Here is a 13,251-nt window from a genome sequence, read left to right as displayed (position 1 = left end):
TGAAGTTGAGTTTTAATGCGTCAGTGCGTAACTGTATAATGTACGTATATTGGTATATTTGTTGACAAAAACAATAATATTGTCACATTTTAACAATTCTTTCTCTCAAGAAGATCGAAAATTCATTCCACAACCGGATGAGAGACGTCTTAAACAATTCGTAATTGAATCTTTTGTTTAAAGTTTTTTTTTTTTTTTTAATGGTTACTGTAAGATCAAAAGAGTAAGAATGAAGGGAAGTAAAGCAAAATTTAGTAGTTCTAACTGATAACTGCCAATAGAAAGCATATGTCTAACAAATGTCACAAAATGGTAGTGTTAAATATAAGTCCCACATTTTGTTAAAAAAAAAAAAATATAAGTTCCACATATGAGAATTAAGAAAATAAAATACAATATATAAATGTATGGTTTCATTCATAATAACATCGAAGTCTTTTGTTTCAACACTTAGCAATAGGTGACTAAATTGAAGAAGTATCAGTGTGATTAGGAATGGGCCAGTCACCCATCTCTCCGAACTGACAAATAATAGCCATGTGTTGGCATTATATTTTCACTCTTGGTATTATATCTATTGGTATATGTTGAAAGGTTATTGAGTGCTCCCAAAGATAGATTGCTATTATATCTATCACCGACCATAACCTTTTATTTTTTTATATTTTATATGAGGAGTGGAGAATCAAACTTAAAATGTTGAAGAAAAATATAAATGTTCTTAACTACTTGAATCATAAACCATTTATCATTACAAATTTAAAATGTATTCCCTTTAAAATATTTTTTCGACAATAGCTTACGTTGGATCTCCCAAATTTTCAACATCAATGCTCCTAACGAGGTAAATCGTTTAAATTATAAAAATCACATAACAAACTTGTCGCTTAATTGACTACATTACACTCAATATCACATTAACTCTGCTCCAACAATAAACAGGGAAGCCAAAATTAGGTTAAAAAGACATCGAGGCCCAATTATTTTCATCTATGCAATGGCCCATTTTTCTTCGTTTTGAGAAAAATACATTTATAAAATTAAAAAAGAATTATATGACCGCAAAAAAAAAAAAAGAAAAAAAAAAGAGGTTATAAAAGAAGTTAGGCGCTAGTCGGACGACGGGATGAAGCTTAGCGCCTAGGCAAACTAGGCGGATTTAAGTAAATCTATTATATTTCGTGTAAATAAGTGTCTGTTTATACTTAAAATCTATATAATTTCATCATAAACTACAAAATATAATGACATATGTATTATGAAGTATTGGAACATAATAAAAACATGGGGAACAAGTATATAGTGTGTGTGCTCATTTAAGTATTTAACAAGTCTCTTACAATTTATTGAAAAAATTAAATGCAAATTAAAAGTTATCTATTTTCTATTCAAGTAAGTCGCAACCTAGACGCAGGTGCCTAGGAGGGTCTGGGCAGACTAGGCAGTCTAGGCAGGCGCCTCAGCTGGTCTGTACGTCATTTCATAATTTTCAAATGCCTAGACATTAATCGGGATGGTGACCAGCTGCCTAACGCCTAGACAGGACTTAGGCGACGTTAGGCGGAGATTTTTAGAACAATGATAAAAATGCACAATAAAGTTTTAGAAGCCATACAAATATTTTTGTATCATGGGTTGTTTGTGAACATCAAACTTTTTAAAAATAACATTAACGTTGATGCAACACTAACCATATCACTTTATAGCCAATAACCGTTTTTTCTATATTCCTCCATCTCTCTCTCTCTCCCTCCCTCATTTTCCATCTGCTCACCTAAAAACCCCAGATCTAAATTTCTCAATTTCCAAACGCTCAATCCTCGATCCAGATCCAAAACCTCCCCCCCAGAACCCACATTTTCAATTTCCGATCTTCTGACCCATCGCTTTTATACGATCCCAGACCATCAATGGCCAGATTGGAGAGCTTGATCGGGCTGGTCAATCGCATCCAGCGAGCCTGCACCGTTCTAGGAGATCATGGTGGCGGCGACGGCATGTCGCTCTGGGAAGCTCTTCCGACGGTCGCCGTCGTCGGAGGCCAGGTCTCTTCCTCTCCCTCCACTTCATTTGTTTTATTTTTCATTTTCTTAAACAATCGCCTGGGTTTCTGATTTTCCAATGCTATAATATATATTGTTTTGTTTTTGGAAATTAGAGTTCCGGAAAGTCGTCGGTTTTGGAAAGCGTCGTTGGGAGAGATTTCTTGCCTCGTGGATCTGGTATTTTTCGCCTTTTCGCCCTTTTCATATAAGCAAAGTTTGCTATTGATGTGATTTTTTTCCTTCTTTGGCTGTGTTTATAGTTTATTGGAATATTAAACGAATGCGAGATGTAATGTGGGTTAAACTTTTTCTGCTTGGTAAAGAATTGAACCTGATTTCGAGCAAAGATACATAATTTGCACTAAGCTCAATGCAGTTGAGGCTATTATTTCGTGTGTCCCGAATTGATATAATCTTAGAGTGGTGCTAGTTATTTCTAGCTAATTAATATTCTTAATTATAGCGACCCCCATCATTCCGTTGATCATAGATGCCGTTCCATTTGTAGCTTCGTGTTGCAAAAATTATGCATTACTTCTTACATTAACTTTATTTGGTCGCAAGGTATTGTGACGAGGAGACCATTGGTGTTGCAACTCCATCAGATAGAAGCGAATCGGTCTGAATATGCAGAGTTTCTTCATTGTCCTAAGAAGAAGTTTACTGATTTTGGTATGTTAGCTTTGAATGCGAGGTTCATTTTTCTATTGGACTGATGTAAAGATGAACTGTCTGTGTTTATGATTATTGAATTTAAGTGATAGTTTGCAACGGTTTTATTTCTTCTTAGTTCTTATGCCGTACAGTGAGTTTTACTGTTTGCTTATGCAGCTTCTGTACGTAAGGAAATCTCAGATGAGACTGATCGTATAACTGGGAAGTCCAAACAAATCTCAAACATTCCAATTCATCTCAGCATATATTCTCCAAATGGTATGTATTTAATTTCTGGTGAATATCATGGATTTGAACGCCATATGTTTAATTTCCTTCTAAATCATTATTTGCATGCTAATCAATTTTCATCTCAAAGGAATATACAACTAGTTGGGTTACATATTATATATATATTACTAATGGAAATTAGATGCAAATGAAATTTAGATTTTTGCTATCATCTGTATGTATAGATATTAGATAGTAATGCAACCACAAGCTAGGCTTTCCTATGAAGGTTCTAGTTGGAAATCTGGAAAGTTTACTCTGTTATATGAATTGAAACTTCTATTCCTTGTGTAGATGAGAATGTTGTAGAGTTGAAAGCTGGAATTTCAATACATTGCTTATAGTTATGCAGTATTCTCCTTTTTTGTTTCTTCAACCCCTTGTCCTGATTCAATATATACTCTGTAACTCCATAATTCGTTTGTTGACCGATATTGTTAACAGTGCTGGTTGGTTTGAATTGCATGGTACTAAGTGTATTTTTGTGGCAGTTGTAAACTTAACCCTTATTGATCTTCCTGGATTGACAAAGGTGGCTGTAGGTAATCTCTCTATCTCAATTCCTCCTATAACTATCTCTCTCCTCCCCCCCCCCCCCCCCCCCCCAACACCAAAAGTTTGGTAAGAGCTTACTGACAAACTTCTGGGTATTTTGTAGAGGGACAACCAGAATCCATTGTAGAAGATATTGAGAATATGGTCCGTTCTTATGTTGAGAAGGTGAGGATACTTCAGAACATTGTTTGCTGGATGAATTTATTATTTGTCTTTTATTGATACTGCTGTCTATCTGATGGACTTCTCTGATTTGTAGCCTAACTGCATTATATTGGCTATCTCTCCTGCTAATCAAGATATTGCCACTTCAGATGCCATCAAACTTGCAAGAGAAGTCGACCCGTCTGGTAATATGAACTATGGACAGGCGAAAATACTTTTGTCGCCTTAATTCATTGTTTATCAAAAGGACGACTGGTCTACTCATTGCATTATGTTTGACATTTTTAGGTGAAAGAACATTTGGAGTGCTAACAAAACTCGATCTGATGGACAAGGGAACCAATGCTCTGGATGTAAGGATCCAATCTTACTCATTGCATAATTTGATCAGAAAATATAAGTTACTTGATTATAGAAAAGAAATATTTTAACTTTCATGACTTCAAGGTTGTTACCTTTTGGTTTTCATGAATCATTAAGTGCAATTTTTAAAGTGTGTAATCAAGATTCCTTACTTCCGGTGGTGGCCATGGCCCATAACATCAAACTAATCTGTAGTCTGTATGAATGTTCAAGGTTATAGAAGGAAGGTCATATAGACTGCAACACCCATGGGTAGGAATTGTGAATCGTTCACAAGCTGATATCAACAAGAACGTTGATATGATTGCTGCTCGTCGTAAGGAGCAAGAATACTTTGAAACTAGCCCTGAATATGGGCATTTGGCGCACAAAATGGGTTCAGAGTATCTTGCCAAACTTTTGTCTAAGGTATTAACTATTAAAATATTAAATATTTTTCTTCATCTGGGCTGGTATGTTCACATAGTAAACTAATGAAATAACTGTTCCATTTCATCTTCTTATCAGCATCTGGAGGTTGTCATTAGGCAACGCATACCTAGTATCATTGCCTTGATAAACAAGACAATTGATGAGCTTAATGCAGAGCTGGATCGTATTGGCAGGCCAATTGGTGTAGATTCGGGGGTAACAATGCTGACTTTTTGTGGTTAAGTTTTCTGTTTATGACAGGTTTGACTGACTTATGTTATTATATGTACAGGCCCAGCTGTATACTATTTTAGAATTATGTCGGGCATTTGACCGTGTATTTAAGGAACACCTGGATGGAGGGTAAATTTCATGGCCCTTCTGTGACATGTATTGGCTATTTAAGTTTAAATTTCAATATTCTCTGATTTTTCATGTTGAAATTATGTATGATTTAATTGATCAGCTTACCAGGGTTTCTCTTTTGAAAGCATGTGCCCTTGATTCATTGATTGAGCTTTTGAACCAAACACCTAGACATATCGAAAAAGAATTACTATAGTTCTATGAAGGAACATTTCATCGAGTTTAAACTGTATATTACGTTCTAAATACCTAACTGTCCAGTACTTCACAAGAGTAGAGGTTACCTTAAAAGTTGAGCACTTTACTTGTTTTCTGTTCAGAATCTTCATGAAATACTTTAAATTGACTTCAGGCTAGGACTGCAAATGTTAAACCTAAAACACCCAAAAGATTTGGGTTTCATTAGACGTGTTTGGTAATTGCACCCTCTGCGGTGGCTGGCAATTTATTTACAGGCTGTGGACCCATATAAACAAACCCTTGAGAGAGATTCACTACACTTGTACTTGCTCTTGGTTTGAATATCCTGAAGTCATGATGAGTTCTGAATTTGATTTAGAGCATTTCTATCGTAGTGTAATTTTGATATCTGCAAATAAGCATATCAATCATTTCCTAATATATGCATAATTTAATATTAAGTTGCTATTTCAGGCGACCTGGTGGAGATCGGATATATAAGGTTTTTGACCATCAATTACCTGCTGCTTTGAAAAAGCTTCCATTTGATCGTCATCTCTCTGTAAAGAATGTTCAAAAAGTTGTCAGTGAGGCTGATGGTTACCAGCCCCATTTGATTGCTCCAGAACAAGGATACCGAAGACTCATTGACGGATCTATCGTCTATTTCAAAGGACCAGCTGAAGCCTCTGTGGATGCTGTAATGCTCTTATTTCTTTCATGTTCTATATATGATTCTAAACTCAAAGTTACAACACATGGAATATATAGTTTATCACAGAAAAACTATGTTAAATATTATGGATATGCATATAAAGAATTAGTTCGATAATTTTTCTTGTTTCTGGACCCGGGTTGTCTAAATTTTCTGTCCTTCAATTGGGAATGGTGCATTTCTATGCTTGCCTTGTATAAGTCTTCTTTTGGTCCAAATTTTTACTCTATATAGCAGATATCAACGTCTCCTCTGTTTATCTGAGTATTCTTTTCACTCCAATTTCTCACAGGTGCACTTTGTTTTGAAAGAACTTGTACGGAAGTCAATAGCTGAAACAGAGGTAAGTAAATATTCATGAGTTTTAGCACTTTATGGCAACAATCAACATGTGGGCAGATTGAAGTTTAAAAAATGCTACTTTATGGAATTTGCAGGAATTAAAACGATTCCCTACACTTCAATCTGATATAGCAGCCGCTTCCACAGAAGCGTTGGAAAGGTTTCGTGACGAAAGCAGGAAAACTGTTACACGACTGGTGGAAATGGAATCTAGCTATCTAACGGTGGAATTTTTCAGAAAGCTTAATTCTGAACCGGAAAGAACTCCAAATCAAGCAGGATCGAAGGCGGATAAACACTCAAAAGAAACAGTACAGAATATGGACACTTTCGGAGATAATTATCTCAGGAGGATTGGTATGCAAAATTCAAAACCCCATTCACCGTGTCTTATTGTGTAAGGCGTGACCCACTGTTCACAGTTTCATTAAGTTATAATGTTGCTGAGATGTTATATATACTTGTACCAGCATCAAATGTCAGCTCTTACATCAATATGGTTTGTGAGACGCTGAGGCTTTCGATTCCAAAGGCTGTTGTTCACTGTCAAGTTCGAGAGGCCAAGAGAAATCTGCTCAACCTTTTCTACACCAAAATTGGAAGGCAAGAGGTGAGCTTCCCACTTTTCAAACCCAGTTCTTTTTTGTGTTTCGGGGGTGATAAAGTAGTTTCGGAGAACTGAGGATATAACCACATTTTCCTCTGCTTGGGGAATGTTCAGAAGGAGAGACTTGGCGCAATGTTGGATGAGGATCCGGCACTCATGGAAAGGCGAACAAACATTGCTAAACGCCTTGAACTCTACAAGTCAGCTAGAGATGAGATCGATTCTGTCGCATGGAAATGATGGAGCCACATTATATTGCATGAGGCTCATACTAGATCCAGATGCGCATCGCACCACTCGCGACAACGCAGACATCACAAACTACCGGATTTGGGCCTGCATATTCTTTTTTCTACTTGAAATAAGAAAAACTCACAGGTACTACAAGAGCTTAAGATTTGAAGTTGCACATGATTCTTTTACCCCAGGCTGCTTCTTTGTTGAACTTAAATTCAACTCCCTGTACTATTATATACTTGCAATAGACTTGTTTGCAAAGTCAACAATTATGTCTCTTGTTTCGATGAAATGAGAGGACAAAATTTTAGGATTTCGATCTTAATCCAAGCAATTTAGCAGATTGCAGACTGTCCCTTTTGGTAAAATGATTTCACTTGTCCGAAAACTTCCACTCTCCCTGTCGTATAAATGAAGAGACGAGGTAGATGAGTCTGAAGGATGATGAACCAAGAGCAGCTCACCCGTGCGGACCGAGACGAGGAGTTGTAGGGTATCCTGGCAATGGCATCCCCATATCAAAGCGGACGATAAAATTAGTCAAATTCCATAACTTAAGTTCCTCGACAGGGTGTCCCCGATTCGTTAGAGCTAGACATCCGTCCACATCTAAAATTTCCTCGGCATGGTTAGTCGGAACTGGGATGCCTGATCTGAATCTCGTGTCCGAGATCGAATGCCACTATTTTTTTTGTTGTTTGGATGCAACTAATGCACGACCCCATCGACAGCACACACTTGTAGATTCAAAAGGAGGTCTACTACCTCTATGAGCCTCCATGAACGCACAATGGTAATCTCCTAAAAGTTGGTACCTACGGGGTGCCGTCCAACGTCAAGGCTGCCGTAGTTCGACTTATTACTTGACCATCAAGTTTCCGCGAGTGCACCCCAACATCTTTAAAGACGTTATCTTTATACATTGCGGTACAAATCTAAACACGAAAAATACATACATACTCCAAAATACCCAACCTTAATACGAAATGAAGCAAATAGTTACCGAGCAAGAAACTCACTACTTGAACGGAAAAAAATCATGTAATTCTGCTAGCTCTGCATTGTGTGGCTGGCCCAACTCGAAATAATTTTATCAGTGGTCTGAATCCTGCTTGCTTGCTAAGCGCAACTCATACAAGTCATTAAGTATCCACTCTTCACCTGTGTGCCCACCCAATACCAGGACCCTCGTTCCTCCGACCACGCAAGTGCTATGGCCCCAAGCAAATTTAGGTGGTTGCCCCGGAACGTTGAGAATCCTCCATGATGGTTTCTCTTCCGAAGGATCCAAGAGGAAAAGCTGAGAAGGAGAATGCAGCCCCGCGATTGAACCACCAAATATTATAATCCTTCCGCATGGCATGCTGACTGCAACATGGTCAAGTCTGGGAGGGGGAACCACTGCACTCTGGCTGCCCATGCTGGTGAACGCATTACACTCCAGTTGCCTCCACTGGGGGTTTTCATCTTCCAAATCGATGGTGTAAGTCTCCCCTGATCGTAACCGCAAGTGCCCACTGTTGGCCAGTCCACCAAACATGAGAATCTTTGACCGACCATAAACAGAGAGGGAATGCCCCAACCTAGAAGGAGGAGCCCATGAAGTTGGAATCTCTCTCCATCTTGGGTTGTCTGTTGCCAGATCCAGTAAGTACGTGTCACTAAGAAGGACCCCAGCATCCGTGCATCCACCCGACACAACCAATTTCGAACCTTCTAATGTGCAAGAGCTGTGCCAGGATCTAGGAGGAGGGGGAGTTCCACCAAAAACTTCTTTCCACGTTGGCTGCTTGGCATCCAAGTCAAGAACGAACACATCATTGAGCAATCCTTCCCGCCCACAGCCTCCAAATACAACCAACCAAGAACCATTCAACCATGAAAGGGTGTGGCCCCAACGCCCTGGTGGCGACGATTTCACTCTTACTCGACACCACTCAGGATTGGCAGCATCAAGATTGAGAACAAATGTGTCGTTCATTGGCTGCATATCAACTCCTTCACCTCCAAATAGCACAAGTCGGTTTCCTACAGCACAAGCACCAAAATTGCATCTTGAAGGCTCCACGGCACCTCCAACCGTAAATTTCCTCCAAGAAACGGCCTCAAGGGTTGTCAGTTCCCTAGCCAGACGCCCCCACCCTAACTTATTAGTCATGAGTTCCAATGTACCGGTGACTTCTCTTCCCCATGCATTTTGGCATACCATCTTCCTCACATGCTCATTTTTTGTCAGTTGGCGGATTCTTCTGCACACAGACCCAATGGATGCCACATCCCTCGGAGTCAAGCGTGACAAAATGTTGTGAGCCAAAACTTCATCAGAGAGCTGAAGAATCCCGCATATATCGTGATACTGGGTGAAAGGTGTTTGTCCACTGATGAGAGGATATTTACCAGATTGATCAGACTGTTGATTGCATGTCTGTTTGTAAACTGGATATGATACACTGTTGAGATCTATTTTTGCTTCAGAAAATACTTGAATGCCTATGATGTGAGTGACGGTTCCGTTATCATCGTGTATAGGTTTCAGTCTTAGTCTATTCACCAAGGGAGTTCCATCCTTACTGAAATTAAGAAGCTCTCCGTGAAACTCAACTCCTTCCTCGAGACACCTTCGAATCTCCGAAACCACAACTGGATCTACAAGAGGATGCCGCCTTTGAGCATGAGGGTCCCTATATTGCAGGAATCGACTGAAACGAAAAGAGGACGTTTGATTCGTTAATACAAATTTTGAAACAGTTACCAGTACAACAGATTATCATGTGACAGATATGCATATGAAAACATAACAACAACAACAACAAAGCCTTTTCCCACTAAGTGAGGTCAGCTATATGAATCGTAGAACGCTATTGCACTCGGTTCTGTGTCACAATATCAAAGCATAACAACAGACAACGTTAATCAGCTCCAGAAACTTCGAACAATGTCTCCCAATATCTTCGATATACGTTTCACGTTCTCCGGTTAACTATCATAACAACAGGGGTACTGCTAAGGAGACACCTAACTCAAAGAATTAGGTCAAAATTAACACATTACAGCTCTCTTCAAAGTTCAAATTTTAGAAAGGGGATTTTGCAGAAAACTGCAGAATTACTGATACCATAAAATGGTTATCGAATTCGGCGTTTGAAACGAACTCAATTAACCCCAAAATACACAAGAAATTCAACGCAATTTCTTCGGCAAACAAAAAAAATAAAAATTAAATCGCATCATCATGAAACAAAAAGTTTTGACTTTGAAACAACATTTCAATTTTCATCATTTTTGTTCATCATTATGTAATTACATATAAAATATATAAAAAAATTCACTTATTTCCCCAAATTCTCTTAAACAAACACTAAAAATCAACTCTTGCAGAAATTAGCAAAAGGGGAAAAAAGAAACTGAAATCAGAAATCGCTACCAGTTTCGGCCGAGGACCTCGTGGGCACAATAGCCGGTGAAGGTCTCAAAGACTTTGTTGACGTAAATGATAGGACTGTCGGGCTCCAGAGCATCCGACACCACAAACGACGCCGGCCTCATTGGGAACGCCGTCGTCCACGGCTTCAGAGCGAGCTGGCTCTCGTCGTCGTCGTCCTCCTCTTCTTCCTCCTCCCCCTCCAGAGGCTCCTCGTATCTGCTCCATTTCAGCCGCTTTCCAAAGCTCTGCACCTCCTCCTCCTCCTCTTCTTCGTATTTGTTCGCCATAGCCATTCCTTCAAGCTCTCAGCGTCTCTGCGTTTGTTTGGTATATTTGGTGTGCATCTAATCAAAATATCTCGTTTTATTTTTATTTATAGCTTCAATTCTGAAATTTTTCTGACGGAAGTGCCCGTAACAGTTTCTTGATATTTCCAAAATGCCATCATCACATGGAGCCGGGTACCAAACAAAATAAGTACGATTGCCGAATCACATGGAGGGTGGCAGTGCTGTAGTTTGAATGAGATTGGAGGGTAGACAAGAACGGGGAGTGGGCAACACGTGGCCAGCGGATATTTTCTCCGAAATATCTACCCTAACTTCCCACGCTATAGCTTCCACGTCATAGGTTTGCTGTAGAAGATATTTTCGTCCCGTTTTGAGTATTGGGGGTCCCGGTATGATTTGGCGGTGCCAAATATCTTGCGTATCCTACGGTCAGATCGCAAATGTCCGTTGAAGGGAATGGGTTGGGATTCAGATGTCTCCTGATCTCTCTGAAATCATCCAGGCGCTTTCATTTTAACCGTTGGTTCAGAGACTTACTAGTTTTTGCTTTAATTTTTTTATGTTGAATACATCGATATTTTTACACTAAAGGAAGAGAGAATTCGGTTAAGCCACACAATAGGCAATCTAATTAGATATCAAATTCACCATCCACGAGATTCAACCTAAGACATCTCACTTCCAAGACTGTATTACTAAGTGATAGTTTTTGCTTTAACATTAAACATACAAGCATACAAAGGTGGACACAATACGATTCTTACAAAAAAAAAAAAGAAAAAAAAACAACTTGCAGTACCGACTTTGTTTGGTTTTCTCACATTTATCTTAAGTAAATCAGTTGACAGATAGCTTGGCAAATTATAGTGTTGATCATGTTAGAGTTTATTGGTAGGCTTTTTTTTCGCCTTGTGCAGTTGTTGCTTTTGCTCATAATCTTACGAGTCTTCCAAATTTCGTTTCTCATAGGAGTAGTCTTCATTAATTTTTTGTTTCTAATAGTTTTGTACTTTTTGATAGGGTATGAATTTATTTCCCCTCTAATTCACTGTATCTTTAGTTTTTTCTTGTTCAATATTCTCAATAATGTTTTTTTCATGATAACAATGTTGTAGTGAAAACAACATTATTGTTTTAATAATAATAAAAAGTTGACGACGAGGTCGAAAATGTAGATGAAGATTACGAGACCAATTAGAGTTATGTGTCAATATCGGTTGAGTTCATATAATTGGTCCGATTCGGTTTTTCAACCGGCATTGGTTCAAGCAAGACCTTCCAAAACCGACTTTTCAATTTGGTCCGGTTCGATTTATCGGTTGATAACTGCCCTTGCTGGAAGAATGCCCTTTGATGGGTCCGGTGAAGTCGCACAACTCAAGCTCGAAGAGAATCCCATGAATCAATAACAATATTATAAGTCATGTTTGAAAGTGCTTTTCAAAACAGCTAAAAATGCTTTTAAGTAACTTAAAGTGTTCATGTGAATGTTTGGTGAAAAAAGTTAAAAAGTGCTTCTAAGTTGTATTTGAATCTCCGTTTTTAAAGAAGCACTTGGAAAAACGCTTGGAGATAAGCACTCCTACGTTAAAAACAGAAGTAGAAAAAGGAGAAAATCAACAAACAAGTAGCTAGCTAGCCAGAGGCAACGTTGAGGGGGAGCGAAAAGTGCAATCGCACAGAGCTTCCAAAATTTTTTTGGTATCTTATATTTATATGTAATAATGTTATATATTAAAAATACTTTTATTAGCACTTTAAAATCTTATAGTGTATTTTTTAAAAGTGTAATTTTTTTTTCTTTCTATATAAAAAAATTTGGAATGCACAATGAGATAAAAAAATTTGGAGTGCACAATGAGATAATAGGAGAGCCAATAACAACACCTTAGAGATTTTCTTTTCAATTTTATTGTATAATAATGCTATATATTCAAGTGAAACTTTAAACTTAGAGTTTTTTAAGCTTTTTTTTTCTTTATTTGGTTGCTAAAGATTGAACTGTTTTTTTTATTATTATTTAGTGAAGATTATATTTGTAACTCTTTTTACTTATTTAATAACATTTGTAAACTTATAGTGAGTCATAAAGGTTGTTTTGATTTATGTTATTATTTTATAATACCAAAATATTGTCCTACTTTTTAAAAATAAAAACTATCTTACAAAGGACTATTTTATAAATTTTAGACAGGACCTTTGAAATCTCAGAGACGGTCCTGTAGCTAGTCAGACCTTGAAGATAAGCACTTCCACGTCCTGGTCATCAACCATTGCATGCACAGTAAGTGCTTCTCCTCCCGATGCAGAGCACTCAGATTCAAGGATTTAGAGGCAGAGCTACTGAAATATCTGCTATATGCGGCTTCGGAAGTGGAGGAGAGTTGGTGGTTGCGTTTGGAGAAAATTGTAATTTGGGCGGGGAGGAGACCAGGGGAGCGCCGGAGTTCATCTTCCCAATTGGAAATGCTTCATCATAATAACGTGGATTTCCATGTGTGCGCACAAGCAGACGAGTGTGGGTCCCATGTGTGGGTTCAATTAATTATCGTATACCAATTTAATAAGAGGAAATTAAAGTACAGTTGTCGGACCACATCATCTGT

General features: G+C 38.2%; 2 protein-coding genes across 2 annotated transcripts; one reads left to right on the top strand and one right to left on the bottom strand.

Moving 5' to 3' along the window:
• The first annotated feature begins 1,641 nt into the window (after positions 1-1,641).
• LOC103444579 (phragmoplastin DRP1C) lies at positions 1,642-7,244 on the top strand. Its single transcript, XM_008383530.4, has 16 exons — positions 1,642-2,045; positions 2,159-2,222; positions 2,610-2,717; positions 2,877-2,978; positions 3,482-3,532; positions 3,649-3,710; positions 3,805-3,895; positions 3,999-4,063; positions 4,287-4,481; positions 4,581-4,700; positions 4,777-4,847; positions 5,505-5,730; positions 6,038-6,088; positions 6,183-6,444; positions 6,558-6,697; positions 6,809-7,244. The coding sequence occupies exons 1-16, from the start codon at positions 1,911-1,913 to the stop codon at positions 6,932-6,934; spliced, it is 1,869 nt and encodes a 622-aa protein (XP_008381752.1). The 5' UTR covers positions 1,642-1,910; the 3' UTR covers positions 6,935-7,244.
• Positions 7,245-7,828: 584 nt separating this feature from the next.
• Positions 7,829-10,714, bottom strand: LOC103444580 (adagio protein 3). The gene is made up of 2 exons (XM_008383531.4): positions 10,356-10,714; positions 7,829-9,630 (listed from the first exon to the last, which is right to left on the bottom strand). The coding sequence occupies exons 1-2, from the start codon at positions 10,646-10,648 to the stop codon at positions 8,025-8,027; spliced, it is 1,899 nt and encodes a 632-aa protein (XP_008381753.1). The 5' UTR covers positions 10,649-10,714; the 3' UTR covers positions 7,829-8,024.
• Between the last annotated feature and the right edge of the window lie 2,537 nt (positions 10,715-13,251).

This window comes from Malus domestica, chromosome 16 (genome assembly GCF_042453785.1).
Source record: "Malus domestica chromosome 16, GDT2T_hap1".
In the NCBI taxonomy this organism is placed as follows: Eukaryota; Viridiplantae; Streptophyta; class Magnoliopsida; order Rosales; family Rosaceae; genus Malus; species Malus domestica.
The sequence above is the reverse complement of the archived record's forward strand: the minus strand, read 5'-3'. Positions and strand labels throughout refer to the sequence as shown.

Coding starts and splice junctions, on each gene's coding strand:
- LOC103444579 (XM_008383530.4), top strand. CDS start 1,911: ATGGCCAGATTGGAGAGCTTGATCGGGCTGGTCAATCGCATCCAGCGA. Junction 2,223..2,609: donor TTTCTTGCCTCGTGGATCTG/GTATTTTTCGCC, acceptor TTTGGTCGCAAG/GTATTGTGACGAGGAGACCA. Junction 4,848..5,504: donor AAGGAACACCTGGATGGAGG/GTAAATTTCATG, acceptor TTGCTATTTCAG/GCGACCTGGTGGAGATCGGA.
- LOC103444580 (XM_008383531.4), bottom strand. CDS start 10,648: ATGGCTATGGCGAACAAATACGAAGAAGAGGAGGAGGAGGAGGTGCAG. Junction 9,631..10,355: donor GAGGTCCTCGGCCGAAACTG/GTAGCGATTTCT, acceptor TTTTCGTTTCAG/TCGATTCCTGCAATATAGGG.